The sequence below is a fragment of the Chelmon rostratus genome, chromosome 15 (genome assembly GCF_017976325.1).
Source record: "Chelmon rostratus isolate fCheRos1 chromosome 15, fCheRos1.pri, whole genome shotgun sequence".
Taxonomy (NCBI): Eukaryota; Metazoa; Chordata; class Actinopteri; order Chaetodontiformes; family Chaetodontidae; genus Chelmon; species Chelmon rostratus.
Window position 1 is genome coordinate 3,932,839 of NC_055672.1, and position 27,337 is coordinate 3,960,175.

At 44.4% G+C, this 27,337-nt stretch overlaps 1 protein-coding gene across 1 annotated transcript in view; it reads right to left on the bottom strand.

Annotated features, from left to right (window-relative positions):
• Positions 1-11,126: 11,126 nt before the first annotated feature.
• The window catches only part of gfra4a (GDNF family receptor alpha 4a), a 125,272-nt gene continuing 109,061 nt past the window's right edge, over positions 11,127-27,337 (bottom strand). The window contains exons 7-8 of the mRNA XM_041954285.1: positions 14,722-14,897; positions 11,127-11,273 (exon numbers count right to left, since the gene is read on the bottom strand). Coding sequence (XP_041810219.1) covers positions 11,127-11,273; positions 14,722-14,897 — 323 coding nt within the window. The remainder of the gene's footprint in view (positions 11,274-14,721; positions 14,898-27,337) is intronic.

Genomic DNA, 27,337 nt, shown 5'->3' on the forward strand with positions numbered 1-27,337 from the left:
TCCGTGGCTGTTTGTCGTGATAACTACGTTTTGCCTCCTGTAGAGCTTGTTTGTATCTGCCTGGAGAGCCAGAGGGGTGGTGCGGTTTCTGGTAAGATGTCTTTCAAGTAAGTATAGTGAAATTTAAAAGATTTTCTTTGATGGTGTGACTACAGAAACACACCCCTGCAGCCGCGCCTCGAGGCGGCGGTGTTAACGCGTTAACGCTGGATGGAGTTCAGGGAGAATTTCAAATCAAATATGTTGATCATCCGAGGAGCCAAAGCGTCCCGAAATCCTTCAGGGAACAAAAATTGTTCTCAGGTTTTGACGTCAATCCGCTCGTTGCGTTTCTGAGCTGGCTTGTGTGGACGTGGAAGTTTTGGTCTGACGGTGGTGCTACAGGAAAACACCAAATTCAGCCGATTGATTGATTGATTGATTGATTGATTGATTGATTGATCATTTGACCTGCAGCTGATGAAGAACTAGGAACTCTCTCCTTCAGCTACACATTGAATGCACTGCCATAAAGTGTTACCCTCATCAGTTATTCAATCAATTAGAATTGATTTGTATAGCACCTTTCATTCGCTCTTTAGTTCAGTTCAAAGTCCTTCACAGATCACAAGACAGAACAAGTGTAGAGCAAAAGACAGTGAAATAAAAACGACATTAAAGAACTCGATTAAATGGTTTAAAAAAAAACAGACAAAAATGATGACAATGAATTACAATAAAATAGATTCAAATGCAACAATACTGAGAAAACAATGAAAGAGTTAAATGACTGTAGAAAGTAGATTAAAAAGACAAAACAGAATTAGAATATCGATCACAGGGATAAAAAGCATAATAATGAGGACAAAATGGAATAAAATGCTACAACGTGAAATAAGAAAATACATTTCTATAAACCATTTTAATCAAAAGCCAGGCTGAAGAGGGACAGTTGACGTTTAAAGACTTCAACACTTCCAGCTGCTCTCTCAGAGAGGCTGTGCTGGTGCACGATCATGATGCGCTTTAAAAAATAAGAAAAGAGTTTTAGAATCAATACAGAAGCTGACAGGCCTCCAGTGTCAGGACTTTAAAACAGGTGTAATCTCCTCGGGTCCTGGTGAGCTTTCAGTAGTCCAGCCTGGTCGATATGAAGCATGCGTCAGTTTCTCTGTCACTCACAAACACAAATAGTTGCACTTTAGTGAGTTTTTTTTTTTTTTTTTTGTGGTGCTGAAAAGCAGATTTGTTGTGGAACTTCACACACCAAGGTTTGTTGCTTGTTGGCTGATCTTAAGAACCTCCTGCTAAGATTTCAGTTTAATCCTGGTTCAGCTCTAAAAAGTTTTGTGACACTTAGACATTAAAATCTAAAATACATTTGTAAAGGGAATCAATAGGTCCTGTTTCATCAGGAAACGCAGCCACATAAAGTTGTGTGTCATCAGCATAACTATGGAAAAAGATGCTGTGTCTCCTGATGACAGCACCAATTAAAAACAAGTGGCCCTAAAATTGATCCCTGAGGAACCCCGCAGGTTATTTTGGAGGTTCTGGATAAGTTGTTTTTAATTGCTGATCCCTCAGTCTTCAGATTGAGTAGCACAAACACTAAAGCCTGATTGGCTGAATTGACTGAATTAAAAACAAGTTGAATAAAGGCGGTTGGAGTTGGATCATGATGCACGTGGAGGACTTTAGCATAATTACCGAGTCTCTGAGCCTTTCAGCACCAACCAGGCTGAAACTGTCAGCAGACCTTCACACTGCGCGCTGGCTGTCGTCGCTTTGAAGCAGTCTGCAAATTCCTCAGGCTGAGCAGCAATAAAATAACCGTTATGGGCGGTAACAGGCAGTAACAGGGTCAATGGGGCAATCGATGGCGCTAAAAAGCATCTGCACTTGCTTATGTTGCAATTTATTACGCTAGAGAAATAATGGCCTTGTGGTCAAAATCGCTTTGTGATAAATTCTTAATTTTTCTGATAAAATCTGTTTATGTACCAGTAAGCTCGTTTTGCACCATCTGTGATCTGACGGCCCCTCTTTAATTTAGTGGCCTCATGATTCCCCCACCTTCTGCTGCTCTTTGTAATTGTTTTTCTAATTTAAAGTGGTGCAACAGCATGAAGGGCTTCAAATTTATTGTGAAAAGCTTTATGCAGACTGTCGGACGAGGAGGGAGGAGGTCTAATGTGGTTTCTGGCGATATCAAAAGAAGAGGAAAATTTAAGGTCAACGTCTCCACCTCCACCCGATGGAGTTTCAGTGTGTGTTGCAGCTGTTGCACCCCCTTTCTCCCCGCTCCACAGGAATGGGTCGACGCATGTTTTGCAGGACAGGTTGGAAAATAAGTGAATAAATAAAATCTATTGAGGCATCGCTGTGTGTCTTCGCTAAGGCCACTGAGAGACCAGGACCTGCAGGACTCTAAGGAAGCTGTAGGCAGACAGGAAGTCAGACACAGGAACAGTGTAGAGACGCCAGTAAATTTTCAAAATAAAACACAAAAATGAACAAAATCCGGCAGGTGAAAGGTTCTGCTTCTGAAACTCTGGCGTGACGTCACGGACGCCATGACAGTTTTTTCCCATTGGTGTTCTTTGTGTGTGTGGAAGTGTGAACTTCAGCCGGTTGCTATGGAAATCAGGGGCTAGCATAAACGTAAGCAGGGCGCCAAAGCCATTCGGATTCATCCTCTGGGGATCATGCACATGTATCAAAGATCATTGGATCCTGAGTCAGATCGTCCTCTGGGGATCAGAAACATCAGAACGTCATGTTGGACGTCACGAGGTCTCGCGACAGAAAGTCGACGCGGCGTCCGCGCCGTGAAACGAACGCTGAGGTCTGTCGTCTGTAAACGCTCGTTTCCTCGGGCCCGTTTTCAAACGATCGCTGCTATTTTCAACGCTGCTGCTGACGCCTCCGAGCCCGCCGGCGAGACGGCGGCGGGAGAGGCTGAGTGTCGGTGAGCTGCTGTGTTCTCACCAGCAATTATTCAGCACCAGTCGTCCCGCATCGCTCCTTCATTCTTTCTCTCCCTTTAATCTCTGCGTCTCCCACCTCTCCCTCCCTCCTCCTCCTCTCACTCCTCATCTTCCTCTTTTGCCTCCGAGCTCTCGCTCCCCCTCCTCTCTCTTTCCCTCCTTCTCTCACTCTTTTCTCCCCCGTCGTTGCCTCCTGCTTTCTCCTCCTCTCCTCCCACTCACTCATCCTTCTTTATTTGTTGTTAGTTCTTCCATCTTTCTCACCTCTCTTTTCTTTTCTCTTCTTCCACCTGTGTCCTCTGCCTCCTTCAACAACTTTTCTTCTCTTCTTCCTCCTCCTCTTCTCTCTTGTTTTCCTTCTCTTCATCACCCACAGCTCCCCCTTTAGCTCTTCCCTCCTTCCCCATCACTCTTTCCATCATCACCCCACCCACTCTACCCCCTCTTTCCCTCTCTCCCTCCACCTCCTTGTCGGTTTCTTCTTCTTCTGTTGTTCTCCTCCTCCTCTTCCTCCCTCACCTCCCTACTTTTAGACTTTCTCTTTTTTTCCACTGACTTCTGTCCCTCCAAACCTTATTTTCTTCATCCATCTCTCTCACTCTTTCCTCTGCTCCCTCCATCCTTCTTTTTGTCCTCCAATATTGCTCCATCCCTTTCCCTTCTTCACTTCCATCCTCCATCCATCCTTCTTTCTACCTCTCATCTCCTTCCCTCTTTCCTTTCCCGTCTCCACCTCCCACCTTTCCTTCTTTTTCTCCTCTTCCTCCCACTTTTCCTTTCTCCTCCCTGTTTCTAACACCCCCCACTTTCCCTCTCACTCGCTCTCATCTTTCATTATTAATCCCTTTCACCTCTTTCCCTTTATTCTTCTTCTTTCCCTCTCTTCCTCCTCTCTTACTGTTCACACCTTCCCTTTGTCTTTTCTCTACTCATTCTTTCCCACCACTCTCAGCCCCTCTCACTCCTCTTCCTCCTTCCACTCTTTCTCCCTTCTCCTTTGTCCCCTTTTCCCCCTTTCTCCCCTCTTCCTGTCTTCTTTATTGTTTGGTTAATCTGTCTATTCTTTCTCCCCTTTCTTTTACCCCTCAGCATCATTTTCTCTCCTTTTTCTCCTCCTGTCTCCTCCATCTCTTTCTTCCCTTCCCTTCCCTTCTCCTCTCCTCTCCCTTTCTTCTTTCTTTCTTTCTTTCTTTCTTTCTTTCTTTCTTTCTTTCTTTCTTTATCTCATTAATCCTCTCCTGTTTTTGTACACTTCTCTTGTTTCACTTCTCCTCTCAGCTTTCTCTCTTCTTCTCTCACCCACGGCCTCCTGTCTTCACTGATCCCTCCACCTTCCTCCTTTTTTTCCCTCCTCTCTTCTTCTTCCTCCTCTCCACTCTGTCCTGCCTGACATCTCTCTACTCCTTTTCCCCCTCCCTCATTCTCCTCCTGTCTCCATCTCCCACCTCCCACTCCACCCTCTCCTTCTCCACCTTTCTCCACTGCCTTGTCCGACCCTGTTTTCCCTCCCTCCCCGCCTGAGGAGCTCTTATACGGTGTAAACAGATGATTAGGTGCTGCCCTTTGATTCCAAGTCTTTGACTAAATCCATCCTGATCATTTTGACAGCCTGCACGCTGCCGCTCAGTAGCAGTTGGCTGATAATGAGGCTCTTATTTCTCCTCTTTTTTTCCCTCCTTCACATTAGATTGGAGAGGCTGTTTATGAAACCTCCTCCTCCTTCTCGTCTAATTCAGAGTAAGCAGAAATTGTTTGTAGACTTTACACGCGTCTGCCCGTTTTCAGGTCATCTGGTCTTTATTGCTTTCACCAAACAAGTCTGATATAATTACCTCTCGTCCCCTCAGCTTTGATTCGGCCGGTTTTTCAGCAGAGCTGTCAGGGGCAATAACGTCTGTAAAAACTTTCCCCCCCGTCGTATTTCAGATTTGCTGAACGAATGTTACGCGGTGAAATGTGGTTCTCAGAAATGCTGCATTTGTGTTTCCTTGTCACAGACTTCTCCTCTTCCTCTCGCTGACAGCATTAGACACATTATCACAATTAGCAAACATTTCTCGGAGGAGTTGCTCCGATCTATCCGCCCCCGCTTCATCCTCTCTACTGAGCTGTCACATCCTGACTTATGATGCCCCCCCCCAGTGCTCGGTACTCTGAAGGGTTTCATAATCCATATCGGCAAAGACAAACTGTTTGCTGATGTGCGGTAGACAGAGGAACAGGTGTCTTCTGGAATCACAGGTATCATCAGAGAGGTTCCTAAGATGCACGAAGGCAGCATTTTTTTCCACTCTTCACCACAACGAGGCCCATTTAGCAGCTGCTCTGGAGCTTTTGATCACATGTCTTGAGCTTCCGCAGCAGATGGAGTTTGTCCAGGTGTCATTTAGAATAAGAGATGCTCTGCTTTCCTCACCCATGTTGGCTCAAAGTTTGAGATTAAAAGTGAATTCTTGACTTTGGAAATAGCTGTTGATGTTGTTCCATCGCCCGAGGAAGACCATGTAACGTAATCAAAAGCTGTTTCTGAGGTCAAGAATGAACTTCAGCTGGTGATGACTTTCTGGTGCAGAAAGTCATCACCAGCTGAATGTAAAAAACTGTGGCAGGACTCAGCTGATGTCTGACCAGCGTTGATTCAGGACTGTTGAGCATCATGGACGGTTCCTACTGAAAAAGACTCTGTGCAACATGTTGGACAGCAGACAGGAAACTGAATAACACCCAGAAGCTCTTTAAATCCTTTCTTGATATCTTCAGTTGCCAGTTTAAGAGAGTAAAAGCCAGCCTACAGAGAGATGGAGGAGCCTCCACTGATATAAATAGTTTTAAATTCCTTCTTTATCTCTTGCTAAGATTAATAAATTGATGTCTGAGTGTATTATATAACTCCAGTGTCAATAGTAATTCTGATCCTGCTTAACACTTGAGATTAGACCAGTGTTTTGGTTTGATACTGGCCTTTAATTAAAACTCTTCACCTAATCATCAGCTTTACTGTAGCAGAAGTAAAAGTTCCCTCCAGACTGCAGCTTGAAAAGAAAAATTAGTATTTTTTCCAGATTGCTGCTCAGAGAAATTAGCCCATTGTGGTGCCTGAATAATGAGCTAAGTGAACTTCAGTGAAACATTCGCTGAAAGCTGCCTCAAAGGAAAAAAAAGTCAAATCCTGCTCGTTTTCCAGCCGCCATGTTGGTCAGCGAGGCCGCTGTCATCAAGTTACCTGCTGTCAACCTGTGACGTGCGGTGAGTGTTCATTCATTCATATATGATGCTGTCAGTATGTGTTTGCAGCTGTTACGTTTCCTGGCACGTGTTTTTGAATCAGATCAGATCCTACGCAGCGTCGGCTCGTCTTCCTCAGAGCAGCTGGGAGGAAATTGGTGTTGTTGGGGGCACAGCTTATGCAGCCTTACCTCCGGCGAGAGCTTTCTCATCGTCTTTTCAGACTGTTTTCCTTCCTGCCAAGAACAGCACGTGTAACAATAAGAGAAGCTAGCAACACAAAAAGCAGTAAGCAGCAAGCCGCTCGCATCAGTCATGGTCTTGTTTGTTTGTATAATGATATCTTTACCTTGAATTTAATGCAGTGAAAGGTGGAGGAGGCCGTGATGGGCGCTGCAGGGACGCTCACTGCTGATTGGCTCTGTGGTGCTCAGACGTGCTTAAAGCCTTCGCTCAGCTTATTTCACGTCTTTTTTCCGTTGTTGTGAAGTAACAAAAGGTTTGCTTCTCTCTTAGTTTTAAAGGTCCAGTCGCAGATTCGCTCTGATCGTGTAACACTGTACATACACGATAAATAGATAAGCATCCTCCAGTAACCATGGTAACAGACCTCTTTTACTCCAGCGTTTATACTGATGTAAACAACCATGTTTCTGTGCTGTTAATGGTTTAAGCTATTAATTCCTGACAGTAAAACGTTGTTTCAGCGTTAAAAGACACGAGAGGCTTGTTGAGATTTTCTTCTACTTTCAGTTTTCGTGGACATGTTTTTGATGAAAAGTTTTTAAATCTATGTCTTTCGTACGTGTATATATTTGGAGCTGCCTCTGTGCCGGTGAAGCTTGATGAATCTTTAATTGACGGAGGAATTCGGAGACCTAAAAACGTCACATGTGAAGGAAAGTTTCAGATCTCAGACTCAGCTTCCTGTCGGTGGTCAGATCTTTATCAGCAGCAGCAGCAGCAGCAGCACGAGTCCAACGGCTCCTGTATGTGGGACAGCAGGAGGTTTGTCCCACATAGCTGTTGACCCAAAACGTGGAGACTGGGACCAATTACAGCCGCCGTGTACGAAGCACAGGTGGCACAGCGACAGCTGGAGCCTCACCTTGTGAAAGGATGACTGCCTGAGCCTCCTTCAGCCGCAGGAAGCAGCGTTTTAAATCCCGTCAGCTGACTGCTACTGTTTGACGCTTTTACCAGGAACTGTGACCACACCAACATCTTTCGGTATTTTAAAGGTATTTTTGCGGCTCATGTACCTCTTTGTGCTCCGCAGGTTGTTCAGCTGGAATGTGCTCGACCTCCGCCGCCTCACCGATGCAGCGTAGCCTTTTTGGTATACAGCAGGTGAGAAGAAACACAAATGTGCTCCAGGTTTGTTTACACCAGGGGTCTCATTTATTAAAGTTTCTCACGCACACGCCTGTGCTCAAAGTTGTGCTTTGTAAAGTCTCGATGTCAGAATTAGACTCAGCGTTTTTCTCCATCTGACATGTCAAAAGCAAAACTTTGGGTAAAATCCTTTTTATTATTACTCAAGGTATGAATGTTATAGACATCATATATGTGGTATACACTGTGAAGTATATACACTATAACATCTTTACAAATCACACCCTGCGTGTGGTGAAAAATGGATTTGGAACTTAATGCCAGGGGTGCTGCTCGAGGGCGAGAACTTCCTCTGAAATACAGAGTGGCGGCGCTGAACTCAGATGAATCTGGATGAGGGTCAAGGGTCACATTTTGTCAGGAGACCAAAAAATATCTCGACAGGTGAGAGAAGCACCGAGCCTCTGCAAGAAAACCGGTCTGAATTCACCTCCAGTTACACAGCGGGCCTTATTTGCAGGAAGTGACACGTCACATCTGAGATTCTGCCGGCGCCGGCGAACAGGAAGCCGGTTGCTCAGGTGACGGGACGCCCGCTGACTCATGAATCACAGGTCGAATCAGAGCGAGAGCCCGGCTGGAGTCGCATCGTGATGAGACACAGAGGCTTTGTGGAAACCAGAGGTATCACTCCACGCTCATCGCCAGGACAGCTGCAGTAAGTCTAAAGGTTCAGCTCGCCATAAATCAAGACGTATGTTTCTCACTTACACCTCGTGGCGATTCATTTAGCCATGCAGACAGTTGAGATCTTATGTGCCCGGGTTTGGAGGTGTCTGCCGTCTAAACTTCTGCTGCCATCCTCACCAGGAAGAAGTGTTCCCACTAGTCCCAGTTAGTCCGGACGAGCCCCAGTCTGGACTGTGGACTGTTCTGGACGAGTTTGCAGTCAGGTGATTGGCTGGGTTTGCTTTTTAAAGATGCACTAATCACTGTTTTTGAAGTCAGAATGGGTCAAATGGTGATTGTAATGTTAAACAGGTCCCTTGTCGCGGTGAACTCCCACCCGATCGTGCAGTTTTTCAGCTCTACTGAGCTTTTCAGCTCATCGACATCTTTTTCCAGCTGTTGTGTGCAGCTGTTTTCTCTGATACATAAACACGACCTGCCCGGCAACAAATGGCTGAAAAAGCTGGCGACTAGCTGATGAACATAGTGGAGCGTTTCACTGATTAAGTGAGATTTCCCTCAAGAGTTGGCGGAGACCAAAACAGAGCTAAAAGAAGAGTGAAAATTGACTGAATGAATGCTAATGTTGGAGTCAGTGTTGTGGCCAAACAAACAGCTAATATTGCTTTAAACAAGTCGGACAAAACGTTAATGACACTCCTACTCCTAACGTGGCGTTTAGATGAGCTGTAAAAACAAAACCTGATTGGAGAGAAATGGCGTCATCTGTCGAGTGATGGCGCTTCGGTGGGAACGATCGTACATATTTAACAGATGCCTCCGAGAGTTGGTATCAAAAGCAACATCACTAGAGCGTAGTTGAAAGAATATTTCAGTTGTCTTTATTGTGCTTGGATGACAGCAGCTCAAACCCGCGGCCAAAATGTCTGCATGACTACAAGTGAACCGTCCCTTTAAGACAAACGCTCAGGTGACAACCCTGATTCCAGGGAGGCGGGACGCTGTGTCAAACAAAACCAACAAGGAATGTGATAACTTGCTCATCCAGGACAAAGTCAATATATTTAATGTTTGAGCTCATCAGCTTCATTGATTGTTGTAAATATCTGCTTATTCTGAATCTGATGCAGCAACACGTTTCAAACCAGTTGTGACAGGAGCAACTAAAGACTGGGAAAGATGTGGAACGCTCCAAAAACACCTGTTTGGATCATTCCACAGGGAAAGAGGTTGACTGGTAACAGGTGATAGTATCACAGCGAGGATGGAGCGAGGTTCAACACCTTGAGAACACATGATTGGATAAAGAGATTGATACCTGAACACTTTGTTAAACTGTCAGTGAACACAGTTTGTTTGTTTGTTTGAAGGTGATTGACTCTGGTTTTATTAATGTTTCACACGGTGTCTCAACTTTCTGGACTCGAGGTTGTAAAACCTTGTTGGGTCTCGTTTTAATCGTACAGAAGCAGGTTTGAGTTCCCTCCTGCAGAACCTGGCAGATGAAAAATAATCAGATGTTTTGACGATATTTTGAGTTCAAAGTGTCGTCTTCATCAGCTCGGGCGACTCGTTTCCTCTCTTCGTGTCATGCGGTGAAACAAACGGGTGTTTCAGTACTGAAGATGACAGCTCAACACTTTTCAGGGACGTGTCCGCTCTGTGAAGCAGCCCCGCGTCGACCGAAGAGTCCCGGCAGGTAGCGGGGGGGCAACGCGGGTCACCGCCTTCGTCTCACGAGTCTCTCAAAGGACAGATGCATCAAACCTCTGCCCGTCTGTCTCCCACTGGTCCTCCCGCCGCGGCTAAGCATGATTGGTCACAAGCTTGCGTGTAGATATCTGTTTTCTCTGCGGTAAAGTCCACATACATTTAAAAAATAGAAACCTGTGTCCATCTCTCGTTGCTTCACCAAAACCACGTGATAGTTTTTACACATTTCTGAAGAGGAACAAAGTCAAACGGCTCTCACACTTAAAGCTTAATGAATGGAGAGTCCCCTCCCAAAGAGGCGTTTAAAATGAAAACTAATCACAACATGTTAAAGGCTAATAAGTAATGTAGGTCCTTCTTCCACAGAGCTCGTCTCAAACGTCACATTTCACGAACAGCCTCGGCTTTTCTCCGGAAATTCTTTATTTGGAAACGAACTCTTCATCCTGCCACTTAAAACACAACAACAAAGATTCCATTGTGATGGGACTCGATTATAACATGTGCTAAACACTCGCGGAACGTAATAATGTCGGATTAAAACAAGAGCGTGGCGTCAACGCAAAGAGCAAAGCTGGGGGGTCGGCGCGCTGCATGTGGACAAACACACACTTCCACCTTAAATCTCGTGAAACACTTTGTCACAGTTCATCTGAGAGAAAAGTCTTAACATTTAATATTTTTCTTTTACATCAAGGAATGTTCAGGGACAAAAAAAAAAATCTTTTTTTTTCTTTTCTGTTTTTTTTTTTTCAGTTTTCCGGCTCCGCCTCCTCAGTGTCTCTTCACTGTACACCTTCTGACCCCGCCCACCTCCTCGCTGGACGTTGTTTTCAGATGAGTGTGTGTGCGTCGTGTGTAACAGTTTGTGTTTGGGCAGGCGTGAAGCAAGAAATGGTGTGTACTTCCTGGCCCCCCCTCCCCCCTCCCCCTGTGGCGCGTGGTGGCACCCTCTCTGGCGGTGTTTCTCGAGGGTGTGGGCTGCACAACACATCTGCTCTGAGTCATGATTCACAAAAAGAGATTAAGTGTGGTTTTTGTGACAGAGAGGGCGAGGGGAGCAGGACGGAGTCAACCCTTTCCCCCCCCACCGTCGTTTGACACATAGAAATGGCTCTTTCTCTCTCCCTCACACCCACCCCCTCCCCCCCGGGTCTGGAGGTTTGTCCGTGGAGGCCGGGCGAGCGAGTCATCTTATTGGTCGGACAGCAGCAGCGGGAGCAGCCAGCCGAGGCCCAGCAGCAGGGAGAGGCGGGCGGGCTCGGCCCCGCGGTCCGACAGGCCCGGAGAGGGAAGGGTGGAGTCCCCCTCGTCGCCCCACAATCTGTCGTTCTCGTTTACCTGAAGGGCGATAAACACGTGCTGCCATTAGTCGGACATGTTATTAGAACGATCTGCCTCCATGAGCCACACCAGGAAACATCTCTTCAGCACAGGCAGTGAAGAAAAATCTGATCCGGGGGGGGGACATTTTCAGAGCAGCCGTGTGGACATAATGGGTGAAAAATAAGACGAGTGACGGCGAGGACATCGGCGCTCATCAGACGCAATTTCACAGCGAGACATGCTTTTCACTGCGAGCACAGTCTGAGTGGACCCTTCGATCAGTCCATCAAATGTCGATTTGATGTTTTATTTTCATTTCTTTGCTTTAACCCTCAAATCTGCCTGTTGGCTGTGTAGAGATTTGTGGCTTTGGACAACACACACACACCCACACACACACCTAAATAAATACATATATATGTGTGTATACATATACACACAAGCATTTTAGGTGTCCATCACTTCTGGGGACATTACACAGACATGTTCATTTCCTGAAAGACTAACCATAACCACTACTTGCCTGACCTTAACGTTAACCCAACCCTTACCTTACCCTTACCCTTACCCTTTACGTTAATCTTAACCTTACACTCACCTTAACCCGTCTTCATCCTAAACTTTAATGATTTACATTACGGGGACCTGCAGGTGAGTCCCCCACGACCCCACAACATGAGTAATACATGGACACACACACACATATATATATATATATATATATATACACACACATACATACATATATATATACATATATATGTATATATATATATATATATATATACATACATACATACATACATATATGTGTATATATATATATATATACATACATACATACATATATGTGTGTGTGTATATATATATATATATATATACATACATACATACATATATATGTGTATAAACACATATCCAGCATGTGTATGAAACATTGCATTTAACATTCCTGTTTTTGTGAACTGAACAAGTCTGCAGCTCATGAACATGAACGGGGTTAACGGTGTGTGGACTGGATGGAATGGTTAAAACGGTAAACGATCATTTATTTACTACGAAGTATAATCAGACTGTAATTAAATGCTAAAAACAAAAGGAAATTAGATTCTGAAACTGAAAAACCTGAAACTGAAGGGATTTTATTTAAATCTGTGATAATTAAAGAACCCGTATGAGAAAACTGGAAAACATCCAACAGAGAGGGGTCTGCTGAGAAATAAACAGGTTTTTTTTCTTAAATGTGCGTTTACATGGTGTTCGTTTCATTTCTGCTGAGTTATCAGGGACATCGGTGTCATTTGAACGTGACAGGATGCTGCTTGAAGTCTGATGATGCGACTCTGACAGCTGCTCATTCACTGGATTAATGATCCGACCGCTGTCGACTCACTGACTCATTATTTGAGGCCGACTTGATGCTCGACTATCGGGTGACGAAATGCGGACTGGAAACAATGGCTGCGTGGGACGAGGGGCTTCAGAGGACCTCGGGCGAGAATGTGTCATTTGGGCTTTTTTTTTTTTTTAAAGCTTTCCCTCTGGAAATAAGTAAGTGGCCTAGTTCTACATTCAGCTTGTGAAGTTTATTTCTATCTGTTGGCGGATTATCAATTATGTTATCTACAGACTTTTTCCCATCAGGAGCCAAATGCATGGAACAAATTTCCTTAGCCTGCAGTGAATTATATTATTTATAATTTCCCCCTCATTATTAAAATCAGACACACTGTGTGAGGCTAAACCGGCTGTCCACATTAAAATTTATGTTCAACAATTTAATCGTTGTTTCCTTTACTGCTTCATCGTATGGGCCGCATTAACAGTGTTTACACAGAGTGTTTATACTGTCGATGGAGCAATTATGAAATATGTTCACACTGATTGTGCACATTTAAAGATCTGTGATGCAGCTAAAGCCTCCAGAACACCCCAAGTTCATACAGTATATCTATACACAGTGTATTTATATACAGTGTATCTATACAGAGTATATAAATAGAGAGTATATTACTTATTTTACGTTAAAAAGTCTGTGTTTACATTTGCAATCATGGTGCAAATAACTGGCGTAGAACTGCGTCTTCCACAGGTTTATCATCCACACTCATCCTGTGTTTCTGGAAGTGTTTAAAGTATCAACGGCGTCTGTTTGCATTGCTGTTCGCAGCCTGTTTTAATTGTCTTAACTGTTTTATTCTCATCGTGTTGTTTGTTTTATGCTCCGCTCCGTGTGCTCAATCCTTTCACTGCTGCAGAGATCTAACGATCCCTCCGGGATCAATAAAGCTACGTCCAATCTCAAAGCCCCAAAGCTTCTTTCATTCACTTGCTTCGGTCTCTACATGATAAACACTCTGCAGTGTCTTTAGTGAGCGGCCGAGCCCGACCGACGTGTTGGCTTCATCAGTGTGCATCACAGAATGTGCACATATGCAAATTGCAGTACAGACATGTTTTACTCCTCATTCACCTCATTATTGGCAAAAACTGCATGTTTATTGAGTATTTGTGTACAAAAATATATTAGTTAATTATATTGGCTTAGTTTTCACTTTTTGTTCATTTTATTCTCATTGTGTTTAAATGTGTTTTTATTGTAAAGCACTTTGTAACTGTGTCTTCAGAGGTGCTGTATAAATAAAATCCATCATTATTATTGAAATCACAGATCCAATATCAGTCGATCTCTGATGGGGAAAAAAAACTGGCATCTTCTGATTGATCTGCTGTGGCTCAGACTGTCGCTTTGTACAAAAGCATCTATCAACTGAACTTTTTGAAATTAAAGGATAACTTTCGTTTTTTACAACCTGGACCTTATTTGTAGCATTAAATACGACCATTTACTCACCCAGACAACTTTGGTGGCATTTGGAGTCGTTTTTAAGAAATAAGCCCCAGAGGAGCGGGGCGTATATCCGTATAATGCGAGTACTCAGGGCATCCATGCGCAGCCTCTATATAACGCATAATCTGCGGCGAAACTCGTTCATATTCCAATATTTTGTTATGATATGCTGGTGCTATTCCCCTCCTCTGGGGCTTATTTCTTCAAAACGACTCCAAATACCACCAAAGTTGTCTGGGTGAGTAAATGGTCGTATTTAATGCTACAGATAAGGTCCAGGTTGTAAAAAACGAAAGTTATCCTTTAAATGACATCGAATAGAGCCTGGACACTAACACGCTGCTGTAAGGTGAATTTTGTGCACATGGTAGCAAACGGACAGAGCTTCAGCTCCCTCCAGCTCAGTTTCTGTGCGACTGACTCTGTACCTGACCCGCCTGAATTATGCAGATAATGTAAATCCCACCCGTCTGCCGCTCCCCGCAGGATAAAACAAACACCCCCAGTTATCTGCGGCGCTGCGACCCAGTTCTGAGCGAGTCCGTCTCCATTAGTGCCTCTCTGTTTGGAAAAGGCTGTAAATCACATTTTCAGTCCTCCATCTCGTCTCACCTGAGTGGGTATCTGTGCTCTCAGAATGTTCTGCTCTGTTTCCATGGCGACGCCCGGGGTGGTGGTGGTGGTCGCCAGGTGCGGGCTCTGGTTGTCCGTCACCGTACCGGCCATCCCGGGCTGGCTGGCGCCCGTTTTCACGTCCGATCCATTCCCGAAGGCCAGGATGGCGTTTTCTAGAACACAGAGCAGCAGCAGCGGCGCCGAGTTTAGTACACCAGCGCTCAATGGAAACACTCACAATCAGCTTTCACATCACCTCGAGTTTCCTATTGCTTTTTACCGCTGCATGGCTCTTTGTAATGTGATTGGTCACTTTATAATTATGCACCGGGGGACTGTAATTACGGCGTGGTCACGGCGTGTGAGGACAACTCGACCTTTCAGGGTGAGTCATCGGCTACTGAACGAGCGACTGCACTCTCTGACACATGAACTTCAAACTGCATTGGACGAGAGTTTTTGAATAAAAACACACCTGCTGTTAGCCGTGATGTGATTTATTCATGCAGCAGTGATTTAAATTAAAGTGTGATGCATCACTTTCCAGTTCACAGGAAGTGACGCATCTGGTGTGAAAGCTGGCGTTGGAAAAAACAGCACGAGGCAGATTTTAAAGGTATCTAGCCGAAAAATTCCATCGCCCGAATAACATACGTTAAAAACTGTTAAATACTACAATAATAGAAGCATCAAAAGAGCCGTCACAAACGTACGTTTCGGTGTGAATGAGCTACCTGCGGTTACCGCTCACTGCTGCAGGTGTGAGCCGGCCCGCTTCATTGTAATCGCTCAACTACCTCACATCTCATCTCCAACATTATCATAATGAATGTAAACAAAGAACACGGCTATTGTTAGCACCCTAGCTATGAAGCTAGCATATTAGCATCGGGAAGAATTGAGTGTACGGGCGCTCATTGTACCTGCCTTACCTGTCTAGGTGGACAGGCAGGTAGGCCGTCCAGTCATTTCATTCAGCCTGGATGAAATGACGGGACGGGCTTATTACAGGCCTGCAGCAGCAACAAATACTCGACATTTTGATTTTGTTTTTGGTCAGAGCATTTGATTTATTGATCGCTGTTGGGATTTGAAGAGAATTTCAAGAAATATAACAAAAAATGCTTCTAAAACTACTCCGGCTTTAAAGAGAAAAAAATGCTAACTGTCCCTGAAACAGCAGCGAGTGCTCGTCCGTCCACAGAAAGCAGTTTTCTGAATAATGGAAGCTCAGCTTTATACATGCTGTTGCCTTTCTGGGCCACCAGTGTACGAAAACCGCCTGAAATGAGTAACATGTTATTCATATGCCTGGAAGCTGAGATTAAACATGTTACTCCTCTGGCAGAAAATGCTGCAGTCGACTGTGTTGAACACGACTGTCTGCCGTCACAGGAGGGAGAAAGGAGAGTTCGTTCATTCACGTTCTTATATGCAAAATGTAAATGTGTGATGGGAACAGCAGAGCGCCTCAGTCTGGCCCCCACCGAAGCTTTTAATTACACAAATCTGCTGCAAGAGCTGCTGCAAGTCAGATATAATGCAAGTTCGACAGCAAATTTGAAAGGCAAAAGCGGAACTCTGGTCGAAATATAAAATAATGAACAATAATGAATAATGAACAGCAGCAAGTCACTTTTTTTTGGAGTCCATTTCAATTCAGCTGGCCGGCTGACTGGCTTACCCAAACAGCTGTGGGGAGGCAGAGTCGAACAATTCCCAGACACTGAGTCGATTCGACTCACTTCTGACCTTCCTGCTGGTTTTACAGCACAAAGACGGCATCAAAATTCAGCCTCCCTTCCTCCATTCACTCATGTATACGGAGAATTAAATGTAAATATAATCGTGTGCTGTTTCACAGGTCATAAATTCTACTCACACACACCATTATTCTCCCTTCCAACTGCTGGTGTGAGACAGACGAGCTGTAATAAACTGTTTGTTACAGTGGTGGGTTTAAGTGAGACTGACTGTGTGTCTATGAAACACATTATCATCGTGTGTGTGTTTGTGTGTGTGTGTGTGTGTGTGTGTGTGGGGGGGGGGGGGGGGGGGGGGGTCTGAGAAAGGATAATGATGCTCATGAGAGAGTAATAAGTAAGAAGAGAAGTGTGTGAAACAGAATGACAGGAGGAGAATATTCTCCAGGTGTTTGTCTCCTGAAAAAAGCTCAGATCTCATCTTTGTGTAAAGCCCCAATGGGCTCGTGACTGCCCCCTGCAGCCGGAGGGCAGAAAACGCCCACTGTGGTGACAAGCACAGTTGGAGCACTTCTTAGATTTGATTGGCTTGAAACCCTCCTGGTCGAATCATCAGCGTAACTGAGTAACAGCTATGTTGGAAAATATCAAACGTTGAGGCGCATACAAACTTAAAGCAGAACTACAACTCCCAAGGTGCATTTCTGCCAGAAACATCCAATCACCACGCTTGCAAAGTCTGCTAAGCAAAATCTGTCAATCAATCAGTTTCAAATTCTGGGTCAATCCTGGATGAACTGACCAACTATGACGACACGTTTTATTCAAAGCGCTTTGAATCGGCAACAAACACACACTGCTGCTGCTCTCAGTGAATCCTGCATCCCACAATAATCCCACACCCCCTCAATCAGCCCCATTGATCAACTGAGTCAAGCTAACATGACAGCGAGACAGGGAGTCCAGGATCCTTCGGGGCTTCGTTTGTTCGAGACACCTGTACCTCATGATGGATGCAGGTGTAGAGCTGAAGATCCCGAGCATCTGGATGAAAGTTACACACACAATGTCTGATTTTATGCACACTGATGGATTTTAAAGTTTACATGAATTATGCTGTATAATTGTCAGATCTTCCAGTGCTTTCTTTCACTCAAACAAACCAAGGACTGACACTCTCAGACCATCTCAAACTGGCAGGACTCTGCCTTTAGTAAAATATGAGCAGCACATATAAGGTCACGGGCAGAGGAGCCCGGACACACACAAACCACCAATAAATCATTATGAAATACTAATAATTCAACATTAGAAATGAGTGAGTGCACTAGAGGCTAGAATAAAAGAAACTGCCTGCAATGTTTTTGAGGACACACCTATTATACGACTTACATAATAAAGTTATGAAAGAGAATAAAAATTGCCCTCTTGGATGCTCTGTGGTAGATAAATGGTAAAGTGCCTGATGCCGTGGCCCAATATGCAAGAAATGGTTCCCTTCCATTGGAGAAAATAACATAAAGTGCCCTTTATGGTGGTCAAATGTGCAAAAAAACATGAAGTGCACTCTAGGGTTCCCTTCCAGTGGCAAAAACATGATAAAGTTCCCTCTATGGTGGCCCAATGTGCGAGAAAACATGATGAAGTGCTCCCTATGGTTCCCCTCCAGTGGAGAAATCATGATGGCGTCCTTACATGCTGCATGAATTGGCCTCTATGAGCCAGTAAACGGTAAAAACTTATAGTCCCCTGTGTATTTTTATTGGAGGCGCAGTAGCTATACTTTAAATCAGAGTCACATAATGTAAAAATTTTAATCTATTTCACCATAAAATCAAAGAAAAACAACAACTTTGTGTGTGCTGGTGCCACCCGACATGGAGCAGGTGCCCTTTTTGTTTGGAGGGTAGGTCCTGTTTGGGTAGGAACCAGAAAGCTCACTGATTGGCTCTCTCCCTCTGTTAACAGAAAGGAAAGGCGGGCCCACACTGCAGTTATTAAATTGATTAAATTATTATTGACAGCATGAAAGAGAAATGCATGCATCAGCTGCACTTGTGAATAAAGTTAATTTAGTGTCCACTGAATACGGCCGACATCATTGGTCATGGGTGGTAAACACTGAGTCCAGCCTACAGGAAAAGAGAAGCAACGACTGAACACATAAACACTGACAGCTACAGCAGCGCAACAGCCGAGTCAAAACATCCAATCACCGAACAATGGTGATGTGAAATAGATTTTGATTTGCCGCCTGGCAACAGCAGCGAACAATTATATTCAACAAAAAACCCAAAATTAAAGTTCTGTCATCTGTCTCCGCCGCTACCAGCGACACTCTGTGAAATCACGACCCATCTTCCCGCTGTCAGTTCAAAGCACTTCGCGGCGCTGATTTAATTCCAACGTGTTCCATCATGTTATAGTTTAAAACTCCTGGAGCACGTTTGATGGATGGCGACGTTAAGACGGTAGCGAGGCTCAAAGGCAATGCAAATGCTCTGGTGCAGCAGGTGGGATCCACCATCTTTCCTTAATCACTCATGTTTATACTGTACGTGACAAAAAATACGTTACTGCTGAAAAGAAAGCGCCTGACAAGTTTCCACGTCGCTCCTTCAAGAAAGTCTCTCATTTTATGATTTCTGATCCACTTCGACTTTTTCCTCCGCTGCTCTTATGTGACAGCTACAGTTTCATAGATACAAACTAAACATTATGAGTGTAAACTATGACTAACTGTTAAAGATGAAACTATCCAACTTAATATAATACATTTAAGGTTAGTTCCACTGCAAGCAGCTGCAATGTCAAACCTCTACTTACATTTATTAAAAAATTCTCCTCACACTGACGTTGACATGTACATTTAATAACAATCTAACGATGAAAAGGACCAGTCTGCTGGCTCGTGACTAACGTCAAGCTGCACTAATCACTATTTTTGTATGAACACTTGATGAAACTATGTTCAAGCAGTGACTCATCACAAAAATCTGCACTTTAAACATATTAAACATGAAATAACTGATTTTGGCCCCTTGGGGGCAGCAGAACAAAGCTGTGAACGCGACATTAGCATATTATCGCCTGGCTTCATGTGACAAATGTTCGCGCTCACTGTTTAGCACTTTAGCTGCTGAATGTTGAACTGTTGTTCGCCAGCTAACTGCTAACACTGTGGGTTAGAGCAAGGCTCTGTTTTCAGGAACGCCCTGAACGCATTTATACCTGGAAGCTGCTCAGTACAGCCGGACTGGCCTGCCGCCGCTGAGCAGCTCCAACGGAGCGGACGGAGTTTAGGGCTTTGCTCAAGGGCACCTCGGTGCTGGTAATAAAGGAAGGTCAAGTGCTGCCTTTTCACTTTCCCCACCCAAATTTAACCTGACGGTCGGAGGAAGTGAACCGATGACCAGTAGGGGGAGTCGAGCCAGGTGGTGTAGAGTGGGTTTTTAGCGCCTGTTGCACCCGAAAACGACCAAACGAAAGCAGTGAGAGTGAACTGAAGCCTTGAAGCTGTGGGCCGGACAGCCAAAAAAAATAGCTGAAACAAGCTTAAAGCTCTGCAGAACTGAAGTAAACGACACAGTCATGTGATAATTCTCTACCCAGCACCCAACAGCAGACAGACACCGTGTTTCTGCACAAACTCCTGTGATTGTTCGCTGCTGGAACAGTTGCATCAGTTACTGTGGCGACAGGAGGAATGCCACTCTTTCCTCCTCTTTCACAGGTGTTAAAGGAACAGATGTTCAAGTTTGGATGTAATTCAATTAAATAAACAAAATCTGTGGATGCTTCAGGTTTGAATAATGGTTCACGTCTTTGTCAGTGCTGAAAAACAGTGCACAACAAAACCAGACAAGTCTGGATTCTCTGGATGGCCAAATACTGATTTCCACCTTTTTCTTGTACTTTTTTTTTTAGTATTAGAGTAACAATGTTCTAAAAAAGAGAGGTGGTATTGGACTTTAACTTAGTTCCCGAGAAGTGGATCCAAAACATCAGTTAGCCTTTCAGTCTTTCTCTCAGCTGTCTGTAATGGTGTGATATAGCGATCATTGTGAATATTTAAAGGGTCCACTTACAGTAAGTAGGCTCTGACTGGGAGGAATATTACAGTATGTGCATTCTGGACTATGTATAATTTACAGTCTGGTGGTGGATTTCTGTGGCTTCATATAACCCAAAGGACACGAATTACATCAAGTTCTTGGATTTACCACAACCAGAATGACAACCACATGATGAATTAATCTTCTCGAGCATTCATTTTCATTCGGCTAATGGGCTACTCGGCGGCAATTACGTTTGCATGAAAGTCACTTCAATTAAAATATGCTCAAATGAAGACATGAGAGATTCATCAATTAATATCCCTGGCTTACACTGTATGATGGATGTGGGTGCTAAGAAATGAAAATCACACCATTATTCCATCTGTTCCCAGCAAAAATCCTCCCGCTCCAGCAGCGACTCGCTGGTTATTAGTGACGGGAATTCAGAGCCTTCAGCGGAGCGTCAGGGTGTGTCACACAAACATTGATTTCTCCCAGAATCATAAAAGATTGATTCGTCCTCCTGAGGTAGGTTACCTTTGCAAGCACAATCCTGCTGCAATCAATGTGGAGCCCTGACTCGACTCCCTCCACTGGTGCAACACTGAGCATCAACTACCGGACAGAGACGGAGGTGGGGGACGGTTAGCCGGCGCTGTCGGTGCCAGCTCTGCAGCTAATTAGGGAATTAGCAAGTTGCAACACAACCGCAACGAGTCAATAGTGGAGGAAACAGATTGAGCGCGGCCGAATGTGTGTATACATCAGCACCTTGCAGAAAAAGCTGTGGACCAGCTAATGGTGCTGTGGGTCATTAGCGTTGGGGGGGGGCAGGTGGGAAAGTGTGCCACGGCGCTCAAAGTGTGCAGTTAGCGCTCGGCGGCGTGCGCCGATCTCCTGGCAGGGCTGACGGATGAGAGGAGCGAGGGGTGCGACTCCAGCTGCTCGCCACCGCGCCTCGCCGCCCGCCGCCACGCGGAGATGAAGTGCCAATTGATATCTTCAGTGGTAAGCTGATGTGACAGTTCCTTTGTAAATGTTTGGACACGGCTGTTTAAGCACCGCCATCTCGCATCTCTTTGACTTTTAAGTTTCTCCCCGAGGGCTTTTTTTTTTTTTTTACTGACTTCATAGATTCCCCAAAGCCACGCCGCAGCGCGCACCCTCTTCCCTGTCCCCAACCTCCCTGACATTTTGCTGGATACCCCCACTTTTTCTGTTACACTACCGATTTAACTTCCAGAAAAATTAAAATAATTGCAGAAATAAATGAGCTTCACCTCCGTCTGTCCTCTCATTTTTTCCCTGACACGCTCAGCTTTCAGAGAGCGAAGAAGTCCAGAGCTGCTGTTCTGCATAGTGATGTGGTTATTACCGCTGCGATGAGGAGGTAAGGTAGGGTGACAGCTGTTTTTAAAACCCGGGCGCACTCTCTCCAGAGACGGCTTTTTTCTGCACTTTTTCCCTTCCCCTCTCTGCAAACAAAGGTATTCGTCCCTGCCACCGTTCTCTCTGTCCACCTCATTAGTTCGGAGGCAGGAAACCAAATTACGTTCAATTACAAAGTCATCAAAGGCCATCTGAAGTCCTGTCTCAGCAAGCCGGCCCCAGCACCGCGGCACGGGGGTGCCCTGCCTGCGGAATAATGCTGAATTCACTCACAACAAGATGCAAGCCTCAAAAGAGGCCAGGAGGATCTATTTAATCTTCGATCACGCCGTCCACTTGTGAAACAGAAGCATTACCGAAGGAGAGGAGAGTCTTTTGGCTCCAGTCAAAATGAACAACATTTCATCCTCCGTGCACTGTGATTACACCAGGAACACGGGGGGAAAGAAAAACATTCAGAAGCTCTCCCAGGGCGGATTCATTTTCCCAATTATTGGCTCGAATCCAAACTCTCCTTGCCAAATCATTACGCGCACTCTCTCCTCAGAATAGGACTGTGGCCTGCCCGCGCCTGGCAAACCAGACTGAACTCCAATGGAGATGAGAGATGGACATGCACTGCCGGTCCATGAATCAGCAACCCATTAGAAACCTGTTCATCCTTATTATCACGTACTGTATGTGCTGCTCGGCTTCAGCCATTTGCTCAGGCAGGAGCAGAGGACTGTTTATTTCTCTCTTTCTTTCTTTTTTTTTTGTTCAGACGGAGGGAAATGAGGCCAGTCAGTCTGAGGTTTGTTTTTCTGGGTCTCTAAGGAGCTTACAGTAAACAGCACACAGGAGCTGCCTTGGCAAGTCTGAGTCCTGGCTGCAGGATGCACATGAGGAGTTTCATTGAAAAACAAGACATCAATCAAGCGGCTGAAAAACATATGCGACCACGCTGGGAGCTTTAACTCGCGACAGGATAATGTACATTTTATTGCCGGCCAGATTTGGCTAATTGGAGAACAGAAGCATTTTAACAAATGTCATTATCTCACTGAGCGATGCATGTCAGGTGGCAACTATCCTTTCAAAATAGATGCAGCGTGTTGTAATTGCTCTGAAAATAGCTTAAACGCTGTAGTTTTTGTCCCCAGACAAAATCGTAATTAGTTCTATTAGGTTTCTCAGTGTGCGCTTTATGTCTGCTGCTTTTAGGTCTGTGCTTCGCTTCGTTTTCATGTCCTTTTTTTCTGTAGAGATTTTGCATATTAGTGTGTTTAAATCTGCATGCTTTGTATTTTCAAAGGCTGCTCAATGGCAGATTTCTTCTGAAGGGACAGCAAAGGGTTTGGTATGCTTGAAACGAACGTTGCATGACAGGTCGTCCGACAGCATCTGCACACAAAAGGATTCGTAGCAGTTCCAAACGGCCACACTCGAAGGCTGAGCTGCTGCCACAACCTCCTTTAGGCTCCATCACGCCTGACGTCCCGATCCCTCTCTAAGGATTCTGTAGCTTTTGCACGTCTTCATAGTCTCGACTCGATGAATTTGACAAATGGGGATGTCTCCCCTCCGAAGCATTCGTGGTGGTAAACAGGAAAAGTGACAGAAGTTGGTGGAGAATGAAAGAAAAAAAGAGCTTGAGAGGAAAGGTCACACCTTCACCTGCTGTCACACCTTTGCACACCCGGCCAATCGCTGCACAAAGCGGGCATGATGGTCCAATAGTCTGTTTCGGAAAGTTACAAAAACTGTCAAATGCTGCATCAGCGGCTTCGACATCGTCAGTTGACCCAACGACTCACTTTGAATCATACGGAGGAAGTGAGGAGATGAGCAGTGACTGCGACTACAACCTGTTGATCCGTGTGAAATAACTGACATAAAAAACAACAAGCATCCAAATTAAATGACAAAACCCGCAGTTTGTACCCACATTCTCAGTCTTTGTCTCTGCCTTCCAAAATCTTTAGAAATCACTGCTGAAAATTCGATAGTTTTATCCTTCATTCAGCATCCAAAGTGATTCTTTTTTTTGAATGACTGCTTTCATTAAGGTTGTCATGGTTACAACAATAATAAAATAACAGTTATTAGAGGCCTTTTATCGTCATGCATGAGAAAAACAACACTGGCTGTTCGTTGGGGGTGAAAAGCAGTCTCCCGCGTTAAAGTCACATGTTTTGCTGACCAGTCCATCAACCCTGACCCCCCTCCTCTGCAGACTTTGCCCCTCTATGACAGCGTCACATGACTTCATCCATTGCTCCGGAGCCACAAATGTCACATGCTGTTTTTTCCAGGAAGGACAGTCCCCTAAAAGCACTTAAGTGTTTGGTCCTCAGTCACACTCAATTATGACCTATTCTGAGTTGTAAGTGTTCCTAACAGCTCTGACCGGCCCACCAGGAACAGAGGCTGTTAGGCTTCAGCTCAAACTGAGCTTTCTGACGAACTGGGAAGTTTCTGTTGGTCTGATGACTGCGAAGCTGTAGCTGCAGGTATAAATCTCAGACTACCTCATTAAAACTCATTACAGCACGACACAACTAATGCAAGTGATTGACTGCACGGGGAGTTTTGTCGCTGGATTAGTAGATAATGCTTTGAATGAGTGATACTGAAATTGTAGTCTGAATCGTATTGTCTCCTAATGTACAGCTTCCTTTCAGTCTTCTCTTACTGGTGGTTCTTTCTCCTCCAGATGGTTGTTTTTTATGCTTTTGTCTTTGCTGCTGAGGGGTTGCTGCTTCTTACTGCATTACTACGCTTATTACTGGATTAACCACCAAGCTGGTAAATGTTAGCTGCTTTTTTTTTTCTACCTCCATACACAAAAATGTTTTGTCTGAAAAATGCTGCACCTGTTCACTGTGGAGTTTTTAAGCAGCCACGAGTTTTTGAGCTGTTTGTGAGACGTTGTTTCGCCTCTCATTCACGATGGAAGTGGTAACACTTTGTTATTTACTAGTTTGTATCACCTTAGCAGTCTATTTTCTATCTGTAGTTCCAGAATAAAGCGTATTAGTCGAAGCAAAACCATCAGATTCAGTCTCATGCTTAACTATTATCTCGACTGACAATAAATAATAAAAATAATAACCTTTATATGCAAACACACGTGGATTTGGCTCTGCTTTAGATGACTTTCTGCAAATTATATTGAATAATTCAGCAGTTTAATCTAGAATATCAACAAAATACTCTGTGAAAACATATAATGGGACAAATATGCAAGCACACCGGAGGAAGAGGAGAGGTTAGGGAACGAGTAAGAGACTCTTTACATGTTTAAAATCAAAGAATAGAGACATTTTGTCACTTCGTAATAAGGCAGAAAGTCCTGATATTGCAAATAAATTAGTTATGGTGTCATTTATTTAAAAATATATGAGACTTAAATATGATACTGGCGATATTAGTTTGGAGAATTAAAAAGTCTTTAGCTGTGGAGCACTCATTATTTAATGTGGTCTTCTTTACTGTTGCTCTGGGACAAAACATTAGGCTAAACTTTGGTAACTTTTACAGCTTTAGATATAAAGCAGCTGTGTGTGTGGTTTTAAAATGATGTTCTGAGGGACAGCAACCTGGTTTTGGCGTCCAATATGAGATCCATGTGACCATCAACACTGATGCAGGAGATAAGCTTAGACCAGCTTTTATGCTCTGTCGTATCATCATAACATATGAACAGTTCAGGTTCTGAACACGACTTATGTCACTTAGTTAATTTAAACACAAGATACTTGTGCTCAAAAAGAGGATTCATTCTCAGTGAAGAACCTTGGAGCCACAATCTGCCTCTATACCTGCCAAAGAGCAGTGATTCCTAACACGTCTCTGGGGGTCATCAGGTGGATACCTCCCTTCAACAGTGTTTCGCCTACTTAGTCCCACTACACCTCCAGGAGGCTAGGCGGTGAGCTCCGGCGTCCCAGAGTCACGCCCCCTAGTGCCAGTTCACACTGCTCCTACACAATCCAAACAGCACTGCCACGTTCAACTGACCCAGAGATGCTCCAGGTTGTGGCCAGTACCGGTGCTACCATTTAACTATTGCTAATGCTAGTGCTAACCGCTAATCCGATGCTACTATTTAGCTAATGTTAAGTGCTAACCGCTACCTGCTAAGAGGAACAGAAGAAGACAATAAAGCTAGATTCACCTATACTGTTAATGTTAACTGCTAGAAACTATTGTGGTTTTTAGGACAACATACAGCAGGCATGTCAAACTGATTCCATAAAGGGCCGTGTGGTTGCTGGTTTTTGTTCTAACCAAGGAGGAGCACACCAGGCCAACCAATCAACATCAAGGGTTCACTTAGTTATCAGCTGAAGACTGAGATCAGCTGATTAATTGATTCCAGCCAGGTGTGCTCCTCCTTGGTTGGAACGAAAACCTGCAGCCACACTGCCCTTTATGGAATGAGATGACATGCCTGACATACAGTATAGAGACCAGTGTGGGTGTAATCTCAAACGTTACTGTGACGTTGACGAGGATAAGATGCTTCTCGTGTTCGCAAGTTCATGCTTTTGCCATAATTGAATTAAGACCCGGCCTCGAATAAACTCACCAAACACTGACATTCTGTTCAGCCGCGGCAGTTAGCTTTGTGCTGTCACTGGTGTCATTGGTCTGTCACTGGTGTTGTTACTCAAACCGACAGCTTTGTAAGAAGTCGTCCTCGTCTGTTGTTAGAAGAAATAATAACCCAAAATAAACTCCGGCGTCTGCTGTGTCACCAGCAGCTACAGTTCGCATCACTTTGTCACCGGTGTCACTCTGATGTCACCGGAGCTATCGCTCATTCAGAGGGATGATCTTCTATCATCATAGCTGCTGTGTTGTTGTTGTTGTTGTTGCTGCTGGATGTATAAAAGCCAAACAAAAGATAAAGGCGACAGAGGATTGGTGGATAATCCTTATGTAACGCTGCGCTGCCAATCAAAAAGTCTTTCTTGTAAACTGTTATTTCCCCGCAATGAAAAATTTCCCAGCATAATCGAAACAAACAGATATTATACAGTATGTGGGAACATTACTGCGTGCCGCCGGCTGTAGACTTTCATTAACGTCAATGGTCTGTCCCTGCTGCCGTCACTCAGGGGGTCGCTTGTCTGCAAAGTCTTATGTGTGCAAAGATATAAATGAAAATCGACTGAAGCAAACACATGCAGAGGGAGTGACTGCGTAGTCTTCACTGTGTCACTGATGTGTCATGAGTGCAATCACTTCAGAGACACTGAAAAATGAGACAAAGTGGTGGTCTAGAGGTGATCAGGCAGACTACGTGGGCAGAGCTTTGTTGTTTTTCTGGATGAACCGTGGCTAACATTTCATACTGAGGAGTCCAAACACTGTTTAAACTGATTGTTGAAATTAAATTTTTTGTATTTATTCGGTATTTAAGTCCAAGGTCAAACTAGAATTACCACCTCGTGGTTGTTTGCCTCCAACAATCAG